Source organism: Hemiscyllium ocellatum, chromosome 37 (assembly GCF_020745735.1).
Source record: "Hemiscyllium ocellatum isolate sHemOce1 chromosome 37, sHemOce1.pat.X.cur, whole genome shotgun sequence".
In the NCBI taxonomy this organism is placed as follows: Eukaryota; Metazoa; Chordata; class Chondrichthyes; order Orectolobiformes; family Hemiscylliidae; genus Hemiscyllium; species Hemiscyllium ocellatum.
Genome location: NC_083437.1, coordinates 17,396,903 through 17,424,662, shown reverse-complemented (window position 1 = coordinate 17,424,662; position 27,760 = coordinate 17,396,903). Strand labels below are relative to the sequence as shown.

Sequence of the window (27,760 nt, the reverse complement as noted above, 5' to 3'; positions counted from 1 at the left end):
TGTCAGAATACAATTGTTATTATAAACCAGAAAGAAGATATTTCATTTCAAAGAGTGATATCTCATTCATGTACATGGTTAGGCATAATGAACCAATAATCTAAATGTGTTCATTTTGGAAGGAGGAGAAGATATAAAAGGTGAGACTAAAATAAAATGAATAATCTACTTTTGTAATCCCCTTCACTAAAGTGAAGTTCCTCCCGGGTAAACTATTTTGGATTAGTCATGTGACAGATTGAATGAACTTGTAGGAACATATATCTACAGCCAAGCATGATATTAAAGATATATCTACTCCATTGTATGAATCTTTACTGGGGAATTTAAACAACCACCACACTGCCATCAGCCATGGAAACACCACCGACCACCTACCTGTTCCAGGCTCCACTAGTGCAGTTCATGTTGTTACTCAGGGATTTAAAGGTCCACCTCCTACTTCATCCCACCTGCCACATGCAACACCCACATACACACACCACCACACTTGATGTTTCTCCTCTATTTCTTTCTCCATGAGGCATTTCTCTTCAAAAACAAATCAACTCTTTTGAATCCAGTGCTCCTGCTATGAACAAACCATTCTAACACAAGAGTAATGTTCCTGTGTTTTCTCTGGGGCTGGGGAGGAGCCAGTGATGCTGTGAAGAAACATGCCTGACAGTAAGAAATCACGTGCACATTATTTGCATTCTAGTGAAGAAATTAACTCTTTGATATCATTCCCATTCTCCCTTAATGAATAGGATCTACCGTCGTTCTGTCTCTCTTACATAATTGATATTGACATATTGTCACTGCATTTATACAGCAGGTATGCCTTTAAGTCTGTTACATACTTGGAACAGCACTGGGCATGCAGAGCCAAGGTATAGTGTTCCAATGCGCCATCATCTGGCAGAGGGAAATGAAACCTCTTAGATGCAACCAAATGCTGGTTACACACTAACATTTTTGAGTCAGCTTTTCCCATGCACTAAAACATTAAAAAAAATGAAAAGACCAGTCAGTTAAAACCTTTTTACGTTGTTTGTGTTTTTATTCCCCACAGTGTTTGCATTTTAACAGATGGCACAAAATCAGGGGTGCTCTTGGATTGCCCACTGGTGGTGATCCATAACAGTGTTGTGCAAGAACAAGACGATTTTGAGGGTCCTGCATAAGATATTTCTGAGTTAATCCCAGGACATGGGTGTTTGACACAAAACCAGCAGATTTTCACAGGGTGGCTGGTTTAATGGAGATGCACAATGACTCTTTTACTAAGTATGGGTCTTTATCACCTTTAATAGAATGTGGGAATTTGTTGCTTTTGAGTGGCTTATTGGGCCATTTCAGGGGGCAGTGAAGAGACATTGTGGCAGAAGTCAGGCCAGACCAGACAAGTTCCCTCCCTAAAGGACATTAGTGAACCAGATGGACTTTAACAACAATTGATGATAGTTTCAAGACCCCTATCACTGATTCTGTGTGAAAAAGCTGCCCATTAGGTCCTTTTTAAATCGTCCCCCTCTCACCTTAAACCTATGCCCTCTAGTTCTGGACTCCCCAACCCAGGGAAAAGACCTTGTCTATTTATCCTGTCCATTCCCCTTGTGATTTTATAAACCTCTCTAAGGTCACCCCTCGGACACTCTTCTCAGTTTTCTGAATGAATGTAAATTCTATCAGCTGTCAGGGTGAGGTCTGAATTGATGTCCCCACAGCATTTGCCTGGACCTCTGAATTACTGGTTCAGCAACATTACAGTCATACCACTATCTCCCCATCTGTTTTACTTTAATTTGATGGTGAGTTCAAGAAGAAGAAGCTTTTTACAGCATCTGTCAATACAGGCCTAAGAGTGCCTGAAAGAGAGACATGGATTGTAAGTTTCCCTTCCTCAAATCAGTGGTGTACCTGGTTTGGATCAACACAAAAAGGTTTACACTACACAGTCAAAATAATGGAAAATAATTTTACTCTTCTTGCATTTGATGAGTGCAAAAGTAGTGACATTTAAAGAAAACAAGTGTGCCAATATGAAATCAATTTGACCTCATTTCAGATTGGTGCAGATTATAATAACAATTCAAGCCCCCACCCCCTCCTGTCAATTAGGGAAATGTTTGTGGGGGGGGCAGGACTCTGAAATAAAATCAGAACAAAATGGAAGCTCTCAGCAGCTCGAGAGATAAATGGAGTGTTCGTGTTTCAGAACTGATCATCAGAAGCTGGATATAGACAGGCCATACAGAGAAAAAAGTGAGCACTGCAGATGCTGGAGATCAGAGTCAAAAGCTGGGGCACTGGGAAAGCACAGCTGGTCAGGCAGCATCCGAGGATCAGCAGAGTTGACGTTTCGAGAATAAGCTCTTCATCAGGAATGTGAGGGGGACCCGAGAAGGCTGAGGGATAAATAGGAGGAGAGGTGGGGCTGGGGGACAAGGTGGCTAGGAATGCAATAAATAGATGCAGGTCGGGGGTAATGGTGATAGGTCAGAGTGGAGGGTGAAGCGGATAGGTGAAAAGGACTAAGGAGACAGGACGTCAACTTGTGGAACATTTCGGAGAACATCTCCGGGACACATACTAAATAACCCCACTGCCCTGTGGCCAACCACTTCAACTCCCCCTCCCAGTCCGCCAAGGACATGCAAGTCCTGAGCCGCCTCCACCGGCAAATCCTAGCCACCCAACGCCTGGAGGAAGAGTGGGATAGAAAATTCAGCAGGGTTCAAGAATCTGGATGGAGATAGGAGAAAAACATAAAAACAAAAGTAAGAGGAGGAGGAGTAGGCCATTCAGCCCATCAAGCTTGCAATTCAATGAGATCACACAGCTAATCTAACGGTAGTCTTAGCTCCACTTTCCTGCTTGTTCCCATCCCCCTCAGCAACCCCCTGTCTTGCAGCTAAATCAAGTCTGTTTAACTCCGCTGTTAATATATTTAATAACCCAGCCTCCACTGTCCTCTATGGAAAAGAATTCCAAAGACTAACGGCCCTCTGAGAAGAAATTTCTCCTCATCTCAGTCTTAAATGTAAAACTCTTAATTTTGAAACTGTGCTCCGAGTTCAAGATTCCCCACAAAGGGCAGCATCCTCTCACCATCTCAAGGGCCTCTCCTAACTGCACATATTGAATGAGATATACTATACTCAGAAGAGTATAATCAGCTGTGTGAACACTTTCTGAACTTCTCAGAGTACAAGTTCATCTCTCTTTAAGTAAGGAGCACAATACTTTAGGCGTGGCCTCAGCAATGCCTTGAGTAGTTGTAGCAAAACATTCCTACATTGTTACGTCATCCACCTTGCAATAAAGGCCAACACCTCTCTTGTCTTCTTAATCACAGACTGTACCTACATACTAACCTTTTGTAATTCATCTACAGGCACACCCAAATCCCTCAATACCGCAGCAACAACACTCTCTCTACATTTAAATAATTTTCTGATTTTCTATTCTTCCTGCCAAAAAAAAATGAAAGGGTTGTGGTTGCATCTTCTGTGCTTGTGTTGATGCTGGGAAGGTTAAGAACAGGGTTCAGAAATGTTGGAGGAGTGACTTAAGTGTTGCGCAGGAAATGGTTCATTAGGGTACTGAAAGAGGTGAATGTTGGGTAATGGATTGAGTCCAGTCTCAGAAAATCATGCACTCCTCAAGACTAAAACAGGAGATGTTCTATAAAATCTGAGTCTCATTCCTGATCCCTGTTTGGGAAGTAGTTGACACAACAGCAGAGGGCTCACATAGATTGCACTCCAAGTATCACAGTCATTGTTTATACCACCTGAACCAACCCCAGCCCTCAAACTAAATCCAAAGCTGTGTATTGGGCAAGCATTGACCTGATCTCCATGACCTGGAATTATTCTCAATGGCCTGTTAGAAACAGTGCTAATTGGCCAGTTTCCCAGGAGACAAGGATATTTGAGAATCTAGATCTATCGGGTTTCCAGATCGATCAGGTGACTTATAAAATTTAAAAATCCCCAGTTCTGTCAAACAGGTTTGGAAGTGCCAAAGAATTAGTGCTTCAAGAGTAATGATGGGCAAGTTTGTTTGTTCATTCATTTAACAAAGACCTCAAACACAAGTGTCACTCAGACTACAGGCCAACAACCTCAGGCATGGAGAATATCTCTGAAGGTCTATGCCATGCAGCCATGATGAACTACACCACTGAGTATTTTCTGATCTTGCCAGTGCTACCACATAAAGACTTAGATAAATTTTAGCTACCAGAGTGAATCACTCATTCTGTTGTATCTCCAGACACTGGTCAAACATCAGCAAGGAGAGGCTTTTATGAGGAGAAACACTTTAGTGGTAGCACTATCAACACAGAACTGAGGAAGGGTCACTTGATCTCTCTCCACAAATGCTGCCCGACCTGCTGAGCTTTTCTGGCAATTTCTATTTTTGTTTCTGACAGTGGTTAGCACTGCTGCCTCACAGCGCCAGGGTCCCAGGTTCAATTCCAGCCTCGGGCGACTGTCTGTGGAGTTTGCACATTCTCCCCGTGACTGCCTGGGTTTCCTCTGGGTGCTCCGGTTTCCTCCCACAGTCCAAAGACGTGCAGGTCAGGTGAATTAGCCATGTTAAATTGCCTATAATGTTAGGTAGATTAGGCAGAGGGAAACGGGTCTGGGTGGGTTACTCTTCAGAGGGTTGGTGTGGACTGGTTGGGCCGAAGGGCCTGTTTCCACACTTTAGGGAATCTAATCTAATTTACAGCATCTGCAGTTCTGTCGTTTTTTTTTTCACAATGGATCATGTCTTGTCTAAACTAGCCCTCTTCCTGAAGAAATGAAAATGATCAAGAAAATTTCTGTGCAGTCAAACGTAAAGCCTTTAAAATCTCATGAAGAAGGAGACTCCATGTCATTTAGAGGATCTATATAACTGTCCCAGCACAAACAGGAGATTGTCATTCGAGGTTAAATCTTCAAGCCCCAAATAAAAGGAACCTCAACCTGATGTTTCCAAATGCCAATGTTACAAGTGCTGGCTCAATTAAATCTGTCTATGTGTATGGTCTAGATGTGATTAACAGAAATTGATACTTGTTGGTGAATGATCAGGGCAGATATAGAAGAAACAAAATGTAGGGTTTTAAAGGACAGTTGCAGGTACTTGATTCTGGACCAGAGGGTATTGGCTCACTCCCACCTGCTCTGGAGGGGTGACTGAGCAGGTTGAATGATTCTTTTATGTAAGGAACTTAGGAAGGGGCTGGTCTATGAAAGGAAGTGAAGGCTGTGCGTATGTTGTGCATTACATTGTGAGTAAATCCATGTCAAAGGCAGATCAGTTCCCATTTCTTCCTTCGCCAGATGGACGTTTAGCAACAAACAATAGACCCATCATGAAGAAACAGGCCCAATATCAACATACATAAACCAGGCTTCTGTAACTGGGGGGAGAAAGAGGGCCATATGGAGAGACTTGTTAGCAAAATGGGGACAATCTTTGTTTTATTGGGCAAGACATTCAACATGTCTAGTTGCTTTCTCAATTCATTCCCAGGATTGGTTTGATAAGTATTTATGAAAGATTTATTGGCATAAGCTGAAGCTGTTCACAGAACATCAGGATAGGTGATGCCATAGCTACTTTTGATGAGTGATTGATGAAGTACTTAAAATTTATTGTACCTTAGAAAGCGAAATAACTCCACCGAGGCCAGTATCCCAGCACCAAGTCACCCTTTATTTACATGTGCATGGTGCTTGTCACTGGCCTGCCTTCCTCAGAGCCAGCCCTCAGAGTGAACAGAACCTCTGACACTCTTTTTTTTATTTTATTAAACAGTACAAAATACAGTTAATAATAAACAGAAAGCAGCAGTTCACAAAAAATTCCACTACATACAGGGGAAAGGGCAGCAAAGCCAAACCCCAAACCCCACCGTTGAGGGAGATGAGGACAAACCTCAAATCCCATTTCCATTCAGCACAAAAATAACGGTAACAAACAGAGACTAGACAGTGCAATCAAATCAGAAACAGTGCATAGAACATAGACCCAGTGTAACGATAAAAAGACACCTGACACCCGTCCGCACCACATACTGATCAGACAGTCCCTGGCTAGCCTTCGTGCAGGCCAGTTATCAGCCTTCCGGTCTCCGACTGTCCCCCGTACTGACCAACCTTCCCCAGGCCGACCTTCCTGTTTATATCTGACAGCCAGGGCACCCTGAATGTACCAAGTTAACAGCCCCAAATCAGAGAACTCCAATTTTATGAGATCCACCTGGCTGGCCTTGTCACAATCACTAAAATAAATTGCTATTTACTTTGCTCGTTCCTGTGCACCTGAATGAGGTGTGAACAGTTAAGACACAGTTAGCTATTTTCTATTGAAATATGGAGAACACTTAAAACAAAGTGAGCAACAACTTTGAAATAGTGCAGTTGGTTTTTGATATTTTTGGGGGAAATGAAGAAGTGCCTACTTGTTTATGGACACTTTAAGTGGTGTTCATTTGATTATGTAACTCCAGCCTTGAACCTAAACTGTCCCACAACCGGTCAACCCCTAATGTGGTTTTTCTATTTACACTGGAGCATTTGTCAAGCTCTGCCAACCTGTCAAATTACACAGTAATGGTTTAACTTGCACTCTGCAAATTAATCACCAGAAATTTTAATACCTCCAGAAAATATTTACATCTTATGTACCAACCACTACCCTGCCCTGAAGGATTGTTCTACTATTGCTGCTCATGATTATCTTCTATTATCCTGATTGTTTTACAGTAAAGTTTGGTCTCTATGTGAACAAGTCTGAGCAGAAAAGACCACTTTGTTCCATGGGAACAATAAGGAATGGTTCTAATCCTAGTTTTAATCCATAGCAACAGGCCAATCCTCAATCAAACAGTTTTGAGCCTGCCCTAAAACAAAGAGAGAGGACAGCTACTCCCACAGCCACACCTACCAGGCTGGCAAGTGAGACAATGACTAGTTTCGGGACAGTCTCTGAAGAGATATTGTGGGTCAGTCCAACGTGACACCCTACAAATACAATCTTCTAACTGTGTCAGGAATGCATTTGTTGCACGTCCTCCTGCTTTTTTTGCTCACCAAATATTCTTTCATTTTGTCTTCCATTCAGCTTCAGTTTCTCTGAGACCCTGCAGTGAGCATTTCAACTTGTAGTAACATATGTTAGTGGAGAAGTTTTGAAGTTCAGTCCCCTTTTTCAAGTGCGAAAGTCCAGCAGCTAACCCTAAATACAGTAAGCGCACTCAAAAAGCTAGTGATTGATCAGCTAATCCATTCTTTGGCAAAGCTGGTACATGGAAGAACATTGGCCTGGATGCAGGGAACCTTTCCTGTTACTCGAGTAGAGAATAGTTTATCTTATAGGCAAAAGTGAGGATTGCAGTTACTGGAACCCAGAGTTTAGATCAGAGTGGTGCTGGAAAAGCACAGCAGGTCAGGCAGCATCCGAGGAGCAGGAAAACCGACATTTCGAGCAAAAGCCCTTCCTCAGGGCCTCTATTTCTGATGAAGGGCTTTTGTCTGAAACGTCGGTTTTCCTGCTCCTCGGATGCTGCCTGACCTGCTGTGCTTTTCCAGCACCACTCTGATCTAAACAATAGTTTATCTTATATTCACCCAAGCAAGAACCCAGTAGATCAGCTTAACAGCACGCTGAAAAGGCAGCACCTCCCTCTAAGCAGCACTCCTAGGCCCAGCACAACTAGGGCTTACTGCAGGATTACTGCATGCTTTGAAAATAATCATAAGGAATGTTGAATCAGCCACGATCTTATTGAATGGCAGAGCAGGCTGAAGAGTGAATGGCCTACTCCTGTTTTTAGTTCTTACGGGCTTATAAAAGCCTTGAGACCTCTCCCAGCTCAGGAGCTCTCCCTGTTCTCTGCAGTAAAAGTTACTTTGAGTCAGAAGAAAACCAATTTGTCTTTTCTTCAGCAATTGCTGTAAGCTGTAACTTTTAACTGATTAATCAGAGACATTTTTTGAATGAACCAGCCACTCTATGAATCTTGCATGGCAGTGGAAGGATTCAGAGAAGGATAACTGAGAAGTAGCATTCTAGTCAGCACACCCATCTCAACAGATCTGTCAATAGAAACCACTGAAACACTTTTTCAGCTTTCCCTCTGTTCATAATACCCATGTTTTTTTTCCCAGTTTGTGTTCTCGAGGGGATTAGAGTTTTAAACAGTGGAGTTACATGCCAATGTTTCATGATTGTTAAGCTGTAGCCTGAGTCTAATAGCTTGCAATTAATAACAACAGAAACCTGGGTCATGATTTCTGTCAATCTGGGTCTAAAAGGCGGGTAAATTGGGAAATTCTATGTACTTTAACTTTTGTGACAACTCTAGGAATAGCAGGGTTTGATTTCCTGAATGCTACTATCGTGAGGCATAACAATTACACGGATTCATATCGGTCCAAGAAATTTCTCATGTTAACCAAGTGAGGACAGGAGTTGGGAAGTCATGTTGATGTTGACAGGACATTGCTGAGGCCTCTTCTGGAATACTATGTCCAGTTCTGGTCGCCCAGGATATTATTAAGCTGGAGAGGGTTCAGAAGAGATTTACCAGGATATTGCTGGGTATGAAAGGTTTGAGTTATAAAGAAAGGCTGGACTTTTTTCACTGGAGTTTAGAAGGTTGAGAGGTGACTTATAGAAGTTTATAAATTAATGAGGGATATAGATGGAGTTAATGGTAATTGTTTTTCCCCCTCGGATGGGGGATTTGAAGACCAGTGGGCAAATGTTTTTGAGGTGAGAGGAGAGAGATTTTAAAAAAACATGGGGCAAATTGTTTATAGAGAGGATGTTTTGCATGTGGAATAAACTTCCTGACGAAGTGATGGATACGGATATAATTACAATGTTTAAAAGATATTTGCATTAATACACAAATAGGAACGATTATGAGGGATTGGGGTCAAGAGAAGGCAGGTGGGGCTCGATTAGTTTGGGATTATGTTTGGCATGTATTGTTCAGACTGAAGCATCTAAGCTCTCAGGAAGGTTCACTCAACCTGAAACATTAACTCTGATTTCTGTCCAGAGATGCGACCAGACCTACTGAGCCTTTCCAGCAATTTCTGATTTGCAGCATCAGTGAATTTTATGAAATTCTGGTAATGGAGACAATTTATAAACAAGATGAGATAAGTATGGGTAAGCCTTTTGACTACAGCAGTGTATTTCAGCTACGTTATTCTTATCTACAGATTCTGTAAGAGTGACTAGATACTAACCACAAGTGGATTTTTCCTAGACTTAATGTAAAGAATAATGTGGTTGGTCTTAAGTGATTCAAATCCAGTAAATGCCAATGGAGAAATTATTTTCAAGCTACTTATGTCTGATGATGTGCTTAATGCTCCATGGGAGACAGTGACCAAAGCTCCTGTAGTTTCTCATGCATTTATTTTGTCTGAATATTCACCTACTTTCATCAACATTATGTATTGCACAAGTGTCATTCTTTCTGCTGAGTCTCCTTTAGATATTTGAACACCTTTTCTCCAACCTGAGGCATAGCACATCAGAAACCAAACAATAGCCACTGCCCCCATTTTGTTTTTGGTTCTTTGAAAATCATGTTTAGTCTGGAAATGTCTTCATCAAAGTCACTTTATATCTAATGAAGTAACTTTGTGCAAAACAGAATATGGAAAGCAGGTCATCTTCAATTAAGAGTTATGAACCAGACCAGAACCCCCCCAAAAAATAGTTTAAGGTAGCCTAGACCTTAACACTTTCTTATTTCAAAGGGAAATATGAAGTGGTACATTCCAGATGCAATGTGATTGGTCAAACCACTTGATGTTAAGTAAAACACAATTAATTCAAACACTATGTTAAAATACAACAAAAGAAAGAAGAACTTAGAACAACTTAACTTTATATAAAAACTTAACAGAATAATAGAAATAGTAACTATTACTAATTAATTGTACTAATATAGTAACATCTCAAACACACCCCTTGGCAAAAAGGCAAATTCAGAAAAATAGATTTTGTTTCACATGTAATCCATCAGCTGAGGAAGAGAACGCCCATCTTGCAGTTGTAATTGAGAAAGGGAAAAATGGCTTCCACTTCTCCAAGCCCAGAATAGCAACTGCATAAATCTAAATCTAAAACTCGAAATCCTGATCTGTAACAGCTGGCCACACCCATCCAGATGGCTTTTATTGGTCCAACTTTTAAAAATAAAAAGGACATTGGTTAGGACACTTTTGCAATATTGTGTGCAATTCTGTCCCTCTCCTATTGGAAGGATGTTGTGAAACTTGAAAAGTTTCAGAAAAGATTTACAAGGACATTGACAGGGTTGGAGGGTTTGAGCTATAGTCTCAGACTGCTTAGCACCTGTCCCCTAATCTCTCTCTAAAAGAAATGAGAAGAAAACACATCTCTTAAAACCACAGCATCATCGCAGAAGGAACACTCAATAATTATCCTGCTATGGGTGACACGGCCACTCAGTGGTTAGCACTGCTGCCTCACAGCACCAAGGACCTGGGTTCAACTCCAACCTTGGGCGACTGTCTGTGTGGAGTTTACATATTCTCTCTGTTTCTTCTGGGTGCCCTGTTTTCCTCCCACAATCCAAAGATGTGCAGGTTAGGTGAATTAGTCATGCTAAGTTGCCCATCGTGTTCAGGGTTTTGTAGGTTAGGTGCCTTAGTCAGGGATAAGTAGAGTAATAGGATAGGGGAATTAGTCTAGGTGGGTTACTCGTTGAAGGGTTGGTGTGGACTTCTTGGACCAAAGGGCCTGTTTCCACATTCTAGGGATTCTATCTTCTATAAGAATAATTGTTGGCATACTTAAATCAAGTTGTCAAATCATCTCAAGGCTTCACTGTTGAATGAATTATATGTGTCATGTTTGATTTATTTCAATTGAGGAAAATGCGTTTAAGGAGCCCAAACCAATAGTGGAAGAATTTTTTTGTTTGGATCTTTGATCTTCCTGATCAGTTATTAAGAACCAATGATTCCTCGTGAGCCAGACAGTCTTTCAATGAGAGACAGATCCATTTGAGGATAGCCACATTAAAGTGTTCATCAACAACACTGCTCATCTTTAATGAAGTAATAACCTTTATTTTTAAATTGAGGAATCTAGGTGAAATCACAAGCTCCACAGTGCAAGGCTACACAAGTTGCAAAGAGTAGGAGCATATTCAAATCAGCATTTTATCTTAGATACCTAACCACTAACATCGACGTCAATGCTAATTAGAAATGATATTAATAGAGAAACGATGTTTTGGGAATGTGAAACTTGTCTTTTAAGAGATGTCTCAGAGGAAAAAAAGGAAACCTCAATTATGTATAAGAGATTCCAAGGTGAAGAAGTATTAGGTTGAGTTGGAAGCAGTACGATTAAGATTTATTTTCTTTACTTATCTTTAAATAACCACAAAAATGGGTGTACGAATTTTAGTGCTGCGTACTGCCAATGACTAGTGGATTGCATCAAACAGGCGAAAGTGAGGACTGCAGATGTTGGAGATCAGAGTCAAGAATAGAGTGGTGCTGGAAAAGCACAGGTCAGGCAGCATCCAAGGAGCAGGAAAATTGATGTTTCGGGCAAAAGTCCTTCATCAGGAATCCTATGTCGATTTTCCTGCTCCTCGGATCCTGCCTGCCTTCTGTGCTTTTCCAGCACCACTCTAATCTTGACTGGATCAAACAGTACATCCCTTTGGCTGCTTGCATTAGACAGATCCTACTTTGACTGTCCATGTTTGCAAAACTCAGGATGTAGGATCCAACAGTAGATGTGATTCTACAGTTGGGCAACGCTTACATAACAATCCCAAATGAGCTAAGAATCACACTAACAACCAACACAAGATGATTAGTCAGACTCACCTGTGCTTGCTATAAGCCACACATATTCCCATGCGGTGTCCTGTCCTTTGTATAACACTAAACGTACATGTCTAGCATTGCAGCTTTTCTCAATTAAGAAAAAGTTTGTGGGAGAATGTATCCCTTGGGCATTCCCTGTGGGACCACCTGGGTCAATCAGAGTCAAATTCCCACAAAAATCTGGGAATAACTGTTGCTTGTACATCGACCATAGCAACACCTCGACAGCCCAAAGTCCACTTGCCAACAAGTCAGCACCCTTTCTCATTCAAAATAAATTGTTGTTCCTCTTGAAATTTAATGTTCTTGTGATCCCATGTGGAGTGCAAAAAAGCTTCAATAGCCTGTCCTTTTACTGCAATTCTTAAATCTTTATCTAATCTCCACCAATGTTCAGCCATGCATTCAAATTCTGAACTGATAGTAATAAAATATTAATAGTTTTTTTTCTCAATTAGTTTTTTTTTCAGTGAAAGAACTGTTGCAGTGAGTTCTCCCAGACCAGACATACTGTTAAAAGGTTTCCTTGTGCGGGACTTAAAGTGCACATGCTTCTTTAATACTTGAAACTGCTGCAAAATGGACTGATCTCCAACTCTGCTTTGACAATCTCTAGCAACATCAGTCTGCCAGCAATTGATAAAAAGTGAACCTCCCTCAATTCGTAGAGGAAAGGCTAACAGTAAATTAGAATAATTTTTTTAGAATGACGTCAAACTGCAGCCTCTATAACATAAAGTTTGACCTCACATCAGTAGGCCTGATCCAAGTAAATATGTACTTTTCACACACTGGTGCACCAGCAATCACCGACACAGGGACTGGAGTCACAGAAAAGAGGAAGAGAGAGAGAGACAGAGCTTGCATTTATGTTGCACTTGTCATTGTAAGGTCAGAAGAGCAACTGTTTGTTAATAATATCACAGATTGCAGTTCCATTCACAAATTCCCTTCCAGCAGAGTCATCTGCATCAGTGTATAAACAGACTTGGAGAATTCTGACAAAGGACTGTACTGGAAATCTTTACCCTATTTTTCTTTGATGGTGCCAGCACTGCTGAGTTTCTCCAGCATTTTCTGTTTTTGTTTCAGACTTGTACTTGTGGCAGCGCAGTGTCTCAGTTGATAACACTGCTGCCTCACAGCACCAAGGATCAGGTTCAATCCTACCCTCGGGTGACTGTGTGGAGTTTGAAAATTCTCCGTGTTTGCATGGGGTTCCTCTGGATGCTCTGGTTTCATCCCACAGTCCAAAGATGTGCCAGCCATGCTAAATTGACCATAGTATCCAGGGATGTGCATTAGCCATAGCAAATGCTGCACTACAGGGATGGGGTGAGTCCAGGTGAGATGCTCTTCAGAGGGTTAGTCTGGACTCCATGGGCCGAATAGCCTGCTTCCACGTTGCAGAGATTCCAGGATACATCTTCCCACAAATTGAAGTGACAACATCCAGGCTTGGCCTGGCAAACTACGGGTGGCACTTGCACTTTGCAAATGGCTGCTACCAACAAGAAATGATCCAACCCTGACCAATAAACACATGATTCCTCACAAAATCCCTCACTACCAGGCCACAGCAACACTGTGATTGCAAACAGTGTTTGATGAGGGACTCACATGATTCTTCAAACCCTGTTCACCATTGACAAGGCTCAGTTTAGGATTATAATGAAACACTCATCACTCATGTGAATGGCTGCAAGGATAGCTTCATTCCGAAGCTCAACATCATCTCGAATAGAACAATTCGCTCCCATATTCAGCCATCCTTCCCTACTCAACTCCAGCAACGTTACTGTCTGGAGGATGCACTGCCATTATTCAGCCACATAGCATTGACAGCAACTCTCGCCTTATGGCTTCTACCACTAAAACATCAGGAACCATCATTTCCGCGAGCTCCCAAAGCCTTCTGATCCTTACTCTGTAACTATCCTGGAGTAGCACTGCAGCAAAGAAAGAACCTTTTCAGCCAACTTGAGGCTTCATTGGCTTTGTCTCTACCATGAAGTCAGCAACCCTGGGTTTAATTCCCACTGCATGGCTTGCTGGCCATAGAAGGAGCTTTCATGACATGGTTCAACGGACTGATAATCAGCCTGCTAATCCTTCCAACACTTCCCCACTATTCCCTGAAGAGATATCGTTATGTGAAGAAATGAATTAAATACAGTTCCCACTGGAGAACAACCATTTTTCACAAATTAACTTCTTTAGCAAAGCAAATACCTACCTTAAAAAGTTAGATAATTACATTGATTATAAAACTGGTAAAAAATGATAGAGGAAGGCTCACCTTGAAGCAGAGGCAATGGCAGCAGAGTCTGAAATAGAAATGAGTGAAATTTAGGATTCTTGCAAATATGGTTTTTGCAGCCAATTATTTCCTAAATCAGTCCTTCCAACTACAATCTCCTGGATGTGCTGATTTACATTATGTTACCCTTCCACGAATGTTAGCTATCCTGTGGCTTCTCATTCAGACTTATCTCATATACAAACTTCAATTAGCCTGATATTGTTGATACTGGTAAGAGACTAGGAACATCTTCGCTACATTCCCCACCCCGACAATCTCTCCAGCAATACTCAGACTGAGAGTAACTAATTCAGACTTCAGGTCAACTACGAGGCCTTCCCGATGTGCATAGCTCAGTTTAAAAAAGGAGCAATGGGCAAATGTCTGTGTACGGTTTGCGCATTCTCCCCATGTCTGCACAGGTTTCCTCCAGGTGCTCTGGTTTCCTCCCACAATCCAAAGATGTGCAGGTTAGGGGGATTTTCACAGAATCCCTACTATGTGAAAGCAGGCCATTCGGCCCATCGAGTCCACACCGACCCTCCAAAGAACATCCCACCCAGACCCAACCCCCTACCATGTCCCTGTAACCCTGCATTTCCCATGGCTAACCCAGCTAGCCTGCACATCCCTGGACACCATGATGCAATTTAGCATGGCCAATCCACCTAACCTGTATGAAGCAATAGTGCTAACCACTAAGCCACCATGCCACCCATTGATAATCCATGATATTCATGGTAAATGCAGGGTTACAGCAATAAAGGTGGGATGCTCTTCAGAGGATCAGTGCAGACTTAGTGAGCCGAATGGCCTCTGTCTGCACTTTACAGATGCTATGAATCTGTGAGTTATAGATTTCCCGATTAGGTATTTGAGGCCTAGGAACAATCTGTTGTAACATGTTTCTATGAAATGAAAAACTAATTCCTCTTTAAGCAAAATTGTCAAACATATGTTTAATAGTTTCAAAAAAAGCAAATAATCCCATGATCCTGCACTGCCAGTAGAGAGCAGCAGTCCCAGCAAGTGTACCTCCAGGCAACTGAAGAGACACAGCCTGAAACGTTCCATCTATTAATTTCCCTGAATGGAGAATCATGGACTGCATCCCTCAGATTTCTGAGATGTACTTGATGTGAGTGCTGGAGACAAAATCATCTGGATTGTTATTACTATAAATAGACCAATTAACTTACATAATGCAGTATTTCATTTCTTAGTTCCAACATATTCTAACTGTATTCTGTGTGGAGTTTACTCGGACGTCGAGTCGTACAGCGTGGAAACAGACGCTTCGGTCCAGCCAATCCATGTTGACCATAATCCCAAACTAAACTAGTCCCATCTATCTGCGTCTGGCCCATGTCCCTCCAAACATTTCTTATTCATGTCTTTATCCAAATGTCTTTTAAATGTTGTAACTGTACCCACATCCATCACTTCCTCTGCAGCTTCATTGCACACACAAATCACTCTCTATGTAAAATAACTTGCTCCTCGTGCCTTTTAAAAATCTTTCTCCTTTCATGTTAAAATACACCCCCACCCTAGTAAAAGGACACCTACTGTTCACCTTATCTATACCCCTCATGATTTATAAATCTCTATAAGGTCACCCCTGAACCTCTTTCACTCCAGTGAAAAAGACCCAGCCCATCCAGCCTCTCTTTACAACTCAAACCCTCCAATCCCAGCAACATCCTGAACCCTCCCCAGCTTAATGATGTTCTTCCTAGAATAGGTCGGCAACCAGGACTGGACATAGTACTGGACAATAAATTTTTCGCCAGGCATTCTGGAGAAAAATCTGTGCATAACACAGGACATTTAATACTATCAACACTTAGTGATCAGACATTGACTCCATTACTGAGTTTTCAAATTTGAGCCTAAACTTTAATTCTAGCTCAACCAATGGGATGGACGACTCCTCCCTGTGACCATTATAAAGATCATAGGCTTGGAGCATGTCAATCCATTTGCTAAAAGCATTACATCATTCATAACCTTTCACAGCTCAGCTATTTGACCGGATTTATGTTTCGGAAAATGAGAAACACATTTGACTGAAGGTTTGGTGCATAAATGCATTGTGTTGTCAGGTACTAAGACTGACAATCGATAATCTCGGAGGTTTGATCAGCACTCTAAATGGATTTAGCTGCTTTCAAATGTAGCTATAGTGAATGCACTAAGTTCCTGTTAAGTTACAGAGGGAAATATACAGAGGGGTTCTTACTCCTGTGTGTTGTTCAGTGATCCTTGGCTGATAGCTGAATACTATTTACAAGGACACATAACCTCAAAATCAAAACCAGGCCTTTCAGAAGAGGTTAGGAAACAAAACAACATTCCTTCATGTAAATGTGGTACGGGTATAAGCAGGGTGTTAGCTCAATTATTAATTTTCAATCCGAGATCACATTTTGTTCTGCTAGCCAAGGGTGTTCATGGCAGCTGGAGTTAACATACAGATTAGCCATCCTCTCAATGGATGGAGGAATGGGCTCAAGGGGCTGAATAATCTACTCCTACCTTCCTGTTCCTGTGCATTAACATTGGGTGCAGACACAAAAATGATCAGTCATCATACATTCCATTGTCCAAACATGATGATTGGTCAGGGGAAGTGTGATAGCAGAGGGCTGGAAACACCTATGGAGAAGTATTCCAAGCAGACTCTGACACTGAATGGAACAGAGAGGGAAGTGGATAGAAGCACATTGACAATGTGGAAAACACCCTGCTCACTTCCTTCACAGGTTATATATAATCCATAGTGTTCTTGTTGTAGTGTCCCTACATCTGGACCAGGAGACCTGGGTTCAACTTCCTCATCCACCAGCAGTGTGTAATAATTCTGGACAGATTGACTAAAAACATCTCTATGTAATCCACAAGGTTCCCAAGCTACTAAAATCTCCAAATAGCCAAATGTTTATAAACTGATAATCTTTCACATTTCTCAAACCAGGCACGTATTATAGTGGCAAAAAGTGTGGCGCTGGAAAAGCACAGCCAGTCAGGCAGCATCCGAGGAGCAGCAGAGTCAATGTTTCAAGCATCAGGAAGGCTTATGCTGATGAAGATCTTCCGCTCGGAACACTGACTCTCCTGCTCCTCCGATGCTGCCTGACCTATTGTGCTTTTCCAGCACCTCACTTTTTGACTCTGATCTCCAGCATCTGCAGTCCTCACTTTTTCCAAGTACTGTTGTAAGTCACAATAGAACAAGCACTCCAAAATTTTACAGAACACTTGGAAGTGCTTACTGACTGGCAAATCCACCTTGATAAATTGACTTGTGCAGTTGAGCTGTACAATTAACTTGAGCAGTTTCAGTGAGATTCATTAATGAGCTGTTGCTCTCCTCCTTACCTGTGCTGGTAGAATGTACAATCGAATCGGTGGAAGATGTGACATTATTCAGGGGAGATTTCAAGCTCTGAGTGTCTATTGCGTGAACTATGGAAGAAGTGATTGTGTTTGATGGCACTGAATCCTGCACAGGTTGAGTAAATTTCACTGATTCAGACACCGAGTCAACGGCCTGATTATCGCCTGTGTTTTTTTGAGAGACTTCACATTCGTGCTCATTTCTGAACGTAGTGTCTTCTTCCTCAGGCAAATCATCATCAAAATCAAACTCTTCCCCATATTCTTCATCTGAAGATGACTCCAATGCTTCAGTCAATTGGCCATCTGTCCAAACCAAAACAGAACTCAGGTTACACTGACTGGCTTCACAAACCACTCCTACTCAAAATTCTGTGTGTGCAAAACCAGTCAAGCTCCATTAATACTTCTCCTGGGGTCAATAAATCACTACAGAGTGAAAGCAGGCTGTTCAGCCCATCGAGCTCACACTGACCCTCCGAAGAGCATCCCACCAAGAACCACCACGCTACCCTATCTCTGTAACTCTGCAGTTCCCATAGCTAATTCACCCAACCTACACATACCTGGACACTATGGGCAATTTAACATGGCCAATCCACCTAACCTGCACATCTTTTGGACTATGGGAGGGCACCCGCAGGAAACCCATATTGGCACAGGGAGAATGTACAAACCCCAACACAGAAGACAGTCACGCAAGGGTGGAAAAGGGTCCCTGGCACTGTGAGGCAGTTGTGCCAACCACTAAGTCACGGTGCTGCCCTTACAGCAAGAAAGGTTGGATGTCACTGAAAAAAAACTGCTTGCAACTCAACCAGCATTGTTTCCGTCAGTGCTAACCTCCTGGGTCACATCTTCCCCTTGCCCTGACCATCGCAATTTTTCATGTTCTTTCCCAACTCATTCCTTTTATTTACTCACTGAGTGTCCCCTGCAGAGGCAGAGTTCAGTGCTCATCTTTCGTTGCCTGTGAGAATATAGCAGCCAAACACTGAGGAGTCACTCACTAGGCCCTTCCAGAGAATAGAGTCAACTGCTTTGCTATGCACATGTTGCCCATGCAAGGTAAGGATGGCAGATTAGGAAGCCAGATTTTGTGTTGCTACAATCCAGCAGTTGCATGTTCACCATTGCTTCATTTCCCCATTCACCATTTACTCACTTAGCCAAACCTACTGTGGAGTGATTTAAATTCCTCTCTCTGAATCATTGAGTCAGCTTCTAAATTAACCAGTTCAATAATGTAACCAACCGTGCAACTGGTCGTCATTCTGACTACCACGCTCATTGCTCCTTTAAAATACAGGTCCTCCTCAAACTAAAATACACTGTCTCATACCTTGTTTGGTCTCCCTTTGTTGCAATCAAAACTCACTGCGCCACCTCCTTCTCTAACTTTTTCCTTCCAGGGATTTCAAAGTCATATGTCAGCAATTGCATAAATAGAAGGCTTTTAAAAGCAATCTTCGCTTCATGTAACTGCAACATTTTGGCTTATCTCATCCTTTAAGCTTGGCAGTGTTTAGCACTTCAAATAACTGTTCCAACATTGGGAATGATGCACCAATGGAGAATGCTGTTGTTTCAGCTTGCTGTTCAGTAACACCAAATACCTGGGGCTGAATTGTCCCCTGCTCTAGAAAGGCAATCTAGCAGGACTTACATCTGCACACAGGACATCATCTAAAGCTCAGTCTATTGTAGTGCAGAGGGTGTTATTTGAGAAATACACTACCATTAATTCACTACCAGTGGGTTGAAGGGAAATGTGGTGTCACTCTCACAGTGACACCACATTTCCCTTCAGTGAAATGTGACTCTCCTTAAAGGGATGGAAAAGGTCGACACCAAAGGGAGGTCAAAAGGCAGCAACGACCTGAAATGACAGGATGAGGAGCAGTATCAGATCCTTTAGTTATGTGGATTATCCCCCACATTTTCAAAAGCTACTGCTGAAGGGTAAGGCCATGGAAAGATTGATTTTTTGACATTCTAGAGATAGCATTTCAGCACGTGCTGAGGAGGAAGGTGACTTGGAAGGTTAGTGCAACCTCAACTAACCAACAAACTGCAATAGAGAGCCAGAAACATTTTAATCCTTGAAGATTAATTCTGTCACAGAATCCTCTAGAAATCCTGGAGGTGAGGTATGACTCACTTCCCCTTGCAGCTTATGTTCCCACATCCTTCACAGCTGATGTCCTCATGTCCTCACAGCGCAACTAACAACATGAAAGCTTATTGTATTTACAAGGAACTCCCATTCCACCATGCTTCATCCTCTCTTGAGAGAGATCAAGAGTGACAATGCTAGGTTTGAAGGGGATGGGCTTGTTACCTGGCCTATCCCTGAGTGCATTCTCATTGTGAATGGCTGTGACCACCTGTTTAAACCTTAAGTCGATAAGGCGCCTGTCTCAAACTTGGTATGAAATACCCCAATAAAATCAGGCAGCAAAAAAGTTGCATTTAAGGAGCTACGATAGCTCTCCACAGTCACGTGTGCAGACTAAGGAAGCACTTTAAGAGAAGCAGTGGCCTGATCACCAGCAAATCATTGTCTAGGTGTCCACGTGAATAATAGGATAGGCAAGATATTGCAAACAACGTCATTAAAAAGGAGGATCTGGTCATTGATACCTTGCTATCTGTGACAGCTTTCTACACGTCAATTAGCTGACACAGTTAGTAAATTACAAAGTTGACTCTAATACCAAATTCTGATGTTTGTTTCTTCATATGCTACTGAACTGCTTCAGTGATTGTATGTATATAAAGATATTTTATGAAGAAAGTAAGGTTTTCAAATAAAGTAAAACTTTAATTCTAAAAACCACTCTGTTAACTGTTTTCTCGACGTTATGAATCTAAGTCTTCCTTTGTAAAGTTCCTACAAACGATTAAACATCATGTCCACAATGTTAAAAAATCTGAAAACAGACAGAAAAGGAGCAAGAAATATTCCATAAAGAATATTGGTGATGATGATCTGAAAGTAAAGGAGTTAACACTCATATTTCACAGTCTCTGCTAATTATTTTCTGTCTCCTTTTATTCTCTGTTTTTTGCTGTAGTTCATGTCAGAAATTTACCTGCTTTTGCCTGCTGTCCTTGCCCATTTAGCTGACCTTCACACATGGATTCTTCTTGAATGATATTCCCTTCTTCCCCCACTGTCTGATCCACAGATGGGCTGAACAACTGGAGTTCGATGTCTTTTCCCCTCAGATCTGACAGGGAATGATCAGCAGGATTAAACCAGGAAACTATCAAGGAGTATTTGATTCAGCCACATTACACTTCAAAAAAAATACAACAGCACAGATCATATTACAAGATTTTAACAGTCAGGTGGTTGGTGTGCCGACCAGGTGATTACATTTCACATTCGGTGGTAGTGATCAGGAAGTTTAAATAAAAATGAACATCCTGGGCAGGGTTAAAAATCACACAACATCATATTATAGTCCAACAAGTTTATTTGGAAGCACTAGCTTTCAGAGCACAGCAGTGTTCCGAAAGCTAGTGCCTCCAAATAAACCTGTTGAATTAGAACCTGGTGCTGTGTGATTTTTAACTTTGTCCACCACAGTCCAACACCAGCTCCTCAACATCATGGGCAAGGACAAGAAAATGACCAAATGAGAAATAAAAGCTTTCAGGAACTAAGGGCAGGTTGGTCGGCACAGTGGTTCAGTAGTTAGCACTGCTGCCTCACAGCATCAGGGCCTTAAGTTTGATTCCTGCCTCGGGCAACTATCTGAGTGGGGTTTCCATGTTCTCTGTGTGGGTTTACTCCGGTTTCCTCCCACAGTCCAAAGAGGTGTAAGTTAGGTGAGTTGCCTATAGTGTTCAGGGATGTGTAGGTTAGGGGCATTAGTCAGAAGAAATTTCAAGTAATATGTTAGGGGAATGGTTCTGGGTGGGTTACTCTTTGGAGGGTCAGTGTGTGCCTAATAGCCTGTTTCCACACTGTTGGGATTCTACGAAGATGCCAGGAGCAAACTGAATGGGAAGGAGAAAGCACTTTTCTTTACCTGAGCATGAGGCCATGACATAACATGGGGTACTGGAAGGGGATAATCTGCAATCTGAAGCATATCCTGAAAACTGTTTCTTTTAATGAGAATTTAGAAAAATATTATATCAAAGACTTATGGAACACAGGTGCCCAGCTGGAACCTCTCCTTATCTCTGCTGTTTCATATTTATGGCTAATGTTCTCTCAGGCCTGTCACCACAACTTCACTTATACCATCAATTGATTTTGTGCCACACCCCTGACCCAGGTAACCATAGCAAAAGAAATTATCAGCCTGAATCTCTAAAATGAGACATACTGTGCACACATTTAAAAGACACTTGGATAAATATATGAATAAGAAATGTTTGGAGGGATATGGGCCAGGAGCAGGCAGGTGGGGCTAGTTCAGTTTTGGATTATGATCGATATGGACTGGTTGGACAAAAGGGTCTGTTTCTGTGCTATATGACTCTATAGGCATTAATCTGAGGCCCCTGACTGTCCTCTCAGAAAGACGCAAAACCTCAGTCACAAACTGAAGGCCGGGGGGGGGGGATCTCCTGACCAATATTTATCCCTCACTAACATCACGAGTACATTACCTGGATATTATCACACTACAAATAGAAAAGATCCTGCCACCAACAAACTGATTGTTGCATTTCCATAGCTGGCAAAAATAAACAGACTTCAAAAGTATTTTATTGCCTGAAAAGTTTCTTTGGGACTTTGAGGACATGGAAAATGCTCTTGAACTGGAAGCTTGCTGTTCTGGAAGGGGACAGAATTATGCAGTGGGAATGTTCCATGTGGCTGAAACATTAAAGCAATTTATATCTTATTATGCAGAAACAATGCAGGCACAAAGTGATCAAGAGAGACATCACTGAAGATCATAAAGTATTATATCAAAGAACCTGCATTTATGTGATTATAGTTTTCCTACATTTCTCTGAACTGTTTCAAAGTAATTCTCAATAATGAATTATCTTTAAATTCTGCTGTCATATAGCCATTCTACTTTTGCTTTAGTCATGTCAGCATCACAGATTAATCCCAATACCGACCAACATTCACATGGGCCGTTTTAGCTAAACCAGGCATGACAGGGGGAGGGGGTGGTCCTGATAATGAAAACTTACACATGCAAACGATATGAAGACTTTAAGTGAAGTGACTGTTTCCTTGAGCAGCTTGTTACATTTTTGTACACAGCAAGATTCCATAATTAATAACAGGATGAATGTTCAGTCAACATCTAATTTCAAAAAAGGAATCAAAGCCAAAGAGACTACATGTCCAACGAAAGTAAACAAGAATTAAATTTAAAAGAGTTTGCATGTGAATTAATAAAAATGCAGTTCCCTGTTGCTAGGATCCTTTACAACAGTGCCAATGGTCTCTCTGAAACGTCTTCCACCCGATGGCGAGTTATAGACTTACAGCATTTTTTGCTGTAAAAATGACAAAGCCGTTTGTGTGTGAGTTTAATAGCATCCAGTGGTATCAACTTTAGGTCCTTTTACACTTCCTGTGTTTTTCTTTGCTCCTAATGAGGTACTGCTTTCCATGCGCTACTCTCCTTAGGCATTCCAGGCTTTACTCTGTAAAGAGACCTAAGACCCAATCTTGTGCTGCTCTTGGGAACAGAAAGCAAAGCTGGTCAGGGAACCAAATTATGCAAGGGCCCAAAACTCAGGCTTCTGAGAGCAGGATGAAAATTTGCAATTAAATTCTCAGAGTTTTAAAAGCAGGTCAAGATTTTTAATGGCCAGCACCAGGAAGACCTTCTGCACACATCGACATCTGGTACATGCTTTTACAGACAGCCAACTCAAAAAAATTAAGTCCTGCTTCTCAATTAAGCAACATGTGCCTTCTCATTCCTGACTGTGTAACTGAGCTATGAGGCAGGTGATAAATTGCGCTTTCTGAACTTTGGAGTGAATAACCTCTCCTTTGTGAAGGATTCCTATGATTGACATTGGATGGTGTCAGCCTTAATTTCACAGGGCCAAAAGGGTGACCGAGAGAGGGAGACATTGGGCACTGGCCAAGGAGGCTGCCCAGGAGTGGAAGAGTTGAAAAATGTGGTGCTGGAAAAACACAGCAGGCCAGGCAGCATCCGAGGAGCAGGAGAATTGACATTTCGGGGATAAGCCCTTCTTCAGGAATGAAGGGCTTATGCCCGAAACATCGATTCTCCTGCTCCACGGATGCTGCCTGGCCTGCAGTGGTTTTTCCAGCACCACATTTTTCAACTCTGGTACTCCAGCATCTGCAGTCTTCACTTTGCCCAGGAGTGGAAGCCTAGCTGAGAAAAGGTGTTAAGTTGGCTGAGGAGAGTCAGAATGTTTCACTGTAGACGTCCACTCTGACAGCCCAGGTGACATTCCTACCTTATGATACCTGTTCCGGTATCCTTTACATGAAGCTTCAGGACATTTGGCCCATCAGCTAACAGCAGGGCACCAAACTCCCATTTGCTCCCACTGCAAGATTTGCCAAGCTTTTCATGGCCACATGTGTGAGATCCATCCAAACAAACAAGTAAAACTGACACACCCTTAATGATGAGTGACATTTCACTTCCACGCCCAAAGCTGAATCTAAACCTCACAAACGGAAGATTCCACCTCTACAGCCAAGACAGGTAGGGCCAGGATTATAATTTCCTAAACAGATGACTTAGAATCCCTATAGTATGGAGGCAGGCCATTCAGTCCACACCAACCCACCAAAGATTCCACCCAGGCCCACCCATGTAACCCTGCATTTCTCATGGCTAATCCACCTCGCCTGCAAATCCCTTGATACTATGGGCAATTTAGCATGGCCAATCCACCTAGCCTGCACATCTTTGGACTGTGGGAAGATACTGGAGCACCCAGAGCAAACCCACAAGGATGCAGCAAAAACGTGCAGATTCCACACAGTCACCCGAGGCTGGGATCAAATGTGGGTCCCTGGTGCTGTTAGGCAGCTATGTTAACCACTGAGCCACCATGTCACCCATGTTCAGACATATGGTTAACAATCTGCAGTGTAGGTGGAACTAAAACACAAACTTCTGGGGCAGAAGAAGGGGCATTGCCACTGCACTACAAGAGCCCAAAGGATCCTCATACCTGTCCTGAGCACAGCTGGATGTAAAATTCCTGTGCTGACATAATAGCAGTGGTTGTGAAGATTCAGAATAAACTCCCTTCTTTTGTGCTCGGTTGCGCCAGTTATGAACTCATATTTTCATGAGGCGAACTGAACGTAGTTGCTCTGAAGATTACTTGGGAATCAATGGCTAAAAAACCTGGCCCCGGGCTCTATCAATGTAAAGGCATCTTTCACTGTTAATCTCTGTGTCAAACTGGTCCAGACTGTTGTTAAAACAAGACTTCTATTGTTAGTGTCAGATGCAAATGTCTATGATTCCACACAGGCCCTTTGGTAAGTCCAAGCATGGATAGGAAGGAAGAGAATGTTTGCTTGGAATCTGATGTTGGCTGTAATTCTGATGAAAATTCATTTTAAAATCTTAAAATTTCCACATTACAAAACATAGAAGTAAAAGGGAAATGGGAATTCTATTTTTGAAGACAAAAATATGGACTTTGAGTGGCTGGTTTGCATTTTACTCAGTTCAGAACAAACCAATTATAAACTCAGTAATCTTTAAGTCTATAGCCAATAGACAATAGCTATGGTGTTGGGAACACCACATTGATTCATCTTACAGCTATAAAAACTCAAACCGTGAGAACTTATTGCATTTGCAAAATGAATAACATCTTGCTCAAATGCAACAGCCTAACTGAAAGAATCAGAGTCAGGAGAGTCCACAGAAACATATAACAAGTAAATAAGGGGCAATAAACCTAGGGCTTCACCTGCATCAAAACAGGTCAGAGAAACCACAGCCCTGAGATTTTGAGAGTGCAAATCCTAGCAGTAGCAGGAATTACATCCTTCAGCACTCTGCTCCCAGCATAATTACCTGGGGTTGTCAGAAGTGCAGGCTGACAGAAGCCCGGGTGGTGCCCAAACCACTCAAATTTCTGGCACTCATTAGCTTGGTGTGACCAGAAACGCCATTGACTGTTTGTCATAACAGAAGTTACAGCTCAAGAGTATCTCTCCACGCTTCAGGCTCACTGCCTTTATTCCTGATGAAGGGCTTTTGCTCGAAACGTCGATTTCGCTGCACTTTGGATGCTGCCTGAACTGCTGTGCTCTTCCAGCACCATTGATCCAGAATCTGGTTTCCAGTATCTGCAGTCATTGTTTTTACTTAGGAGAAGGCTAGTTAGCCCATTGTGATTATGCCAGCTCTCTAAATATGCATCACACTTCATGCCAATCATCCGGTAACCTTGCAAATGCTTCCTTTTCAAACAAATTCCCATTTGAATGCCTCAGTTGAACCTGCCGACACCACACCCTCAGACAGTGCATTCAGACTCTAATCACTTGTTGAATGAAATGTTTTTCCTCATATTACTTCTGTCACTAATTAAAACTGTCCCCTCTCATCCTCAATCATGTGTCAAGTGGGAACATCTCCTCCCTTCCTATTTACTCTCGCCAGACCTCTTGTGATTTTGAATACTTCAATCTGATCTCCTCTCAGCCTTCTCGTCCCAGAGGCTTCTCCAATCTACTTTCACAATGGAATCAGAACTAGAATTAGATTTAATTGTCACAAGTACTCAGGTATAGGAATACAGGAGTACAGGGAAAATTCTACAAAGTCGCCATTCTTTGGCACCATCTTATAGAGTCATAGAGATGTACAGCACTGAAACAGACCCCTCGGTCCAACCTGTCCATGCTGACCAGATATCCCATCCCAATCTAGTCCCACCTGCCAGCACCCAGCCCATATCCCTCCAAGCCCTTCCTATTCATATACCCATCCAAATGCCTCTTTAATGTTGCAATTGTATGAGCCTCCACCACTTCCTCTGGCAGCTCTTTTCATACACATACCACCCTCCGCATGAAAAAGTTGCCCTTTAGGTCCTTTTTATATCTTTCCTCTTTCACCCTAAACCTATGCCCTCTAATTCTGGACACTCCCAACCCAGGGAAAAGACTCTGTCTATTTATCCTATCCATGCCCCTCATAATTTTGTAAACCTCTATAAGGCCACCCCTCAGCCTCTGACGGTCCATGGAAAACAGCCTCAGCCTGTTCAGCCTCTCCCTGTAGCTCAAATCCTCCAACCCTGGCAACATCCTTGTAAATCTTTTCTGAACCCTTTCAAGTTTCACAACATCTTTCCAATAGGAAGGAGGCCAGAATTGCACACAATATTCCAACAGCAGCCTAACCGATATCCTGTACAAGTGCAACATGACCTCTCAACTCCTGTACTCAATACTCTGACCAATAAAGGAAAGCATACCAACCAAAATATCAAAATAAAACAACAGCAGAAATAAAAGGAAACCAAACGCTAAGAAAAACATCCAGATCTCAAAGTCTAAATCTTATCTCCATGAAGAGTTTTAGAACCACTGCTGCAGACACCTAGGCCTAACCATGGCCTGAAGTCTCAGTCAGCCTGGGAGTCTCGCATCGATCATGCAGGGAGAATCAGGGCTGCTCTCTTCCTCTTGTCATGAAGATGACAATCCAAATTTTGTTGAACAGAAAGGACTGCCTGGAATCTTAGTTACATCTATTCAGATGTTAATTGTTTTAATATGTCAGTGTACCACCCTCCTGTAACACAAGCGGTACCAGGTTAGTGAGGGAAGCATTAACGCTTAGAATGCAGCATTAGCTGATTAAACATATTACACATCCCAGAAGCACCCCTTCAACAGCATTGTTCTTGTAAGAGGAATAGAGCTGATGGAGTCATGGCATATGGTGAATCACAAAAATAAATTCAAAGTCATTGTCATTAAGCTGACACAGAAACCATTCTAGATATTACAAATACAAACTGTAGTGAGTGGAACAAGGATCAGGTGGATCTCATTGAGTAGGAGATCCTTGATTGGGACTGTTAACCTGATCCAATCAGGGAGCCCTGGCTGACAGATGCAAACAGGAGTGTCAGAGAGTCTGCTCTCTCTAGGGACTGGCTCTGAACTGGCTGGTCAGAGCCCATATACTGTGCACATGTAAATACAGAGTGCCTTTGT

The 27,760-nt window shown here is 42.2% G+C and overlaps 1 protein-coding gene across 4 annotated transcripts in view; it reads right to left on the bottom strand.

Annotated features, from left to right (window-relative positions):
• The window catches only part of LOC132833601 (rho guanine nucleotide exchange factor 10-like protein), a 205,766-nt gene that overhangs the window by 113,653 nt on the left and 64,353 nt on the right, over positions 1-27,760 (bottom strand). For 2 of the 4 annotated variants that reach the window (XM_060851979.1, XM_060851980.1), the window contains exons 3-5: positions 20,679-20,816; positions 17,566-17,889; positions 14,182-14,209 (exon numbers count right to left, since the gene is read on the bottom strand). In XM_060851979.1, coding sequence (XP_060707962.1) covers positions 14,182-14,209; positions 17,566-17,889; positions 20,679-20,816 — 490 coding nt within the window. Of the gene's footprint in view, positions 1-378; positions 614-14,181; positions 14,210-17,565; positions 17,890-20,678; positions 20,817-27,760 lie in introns of those variants that run through there. The other 2 variants (XM_060851981.1, XM_060851982.1) reach the window with 2 other exon arrangements.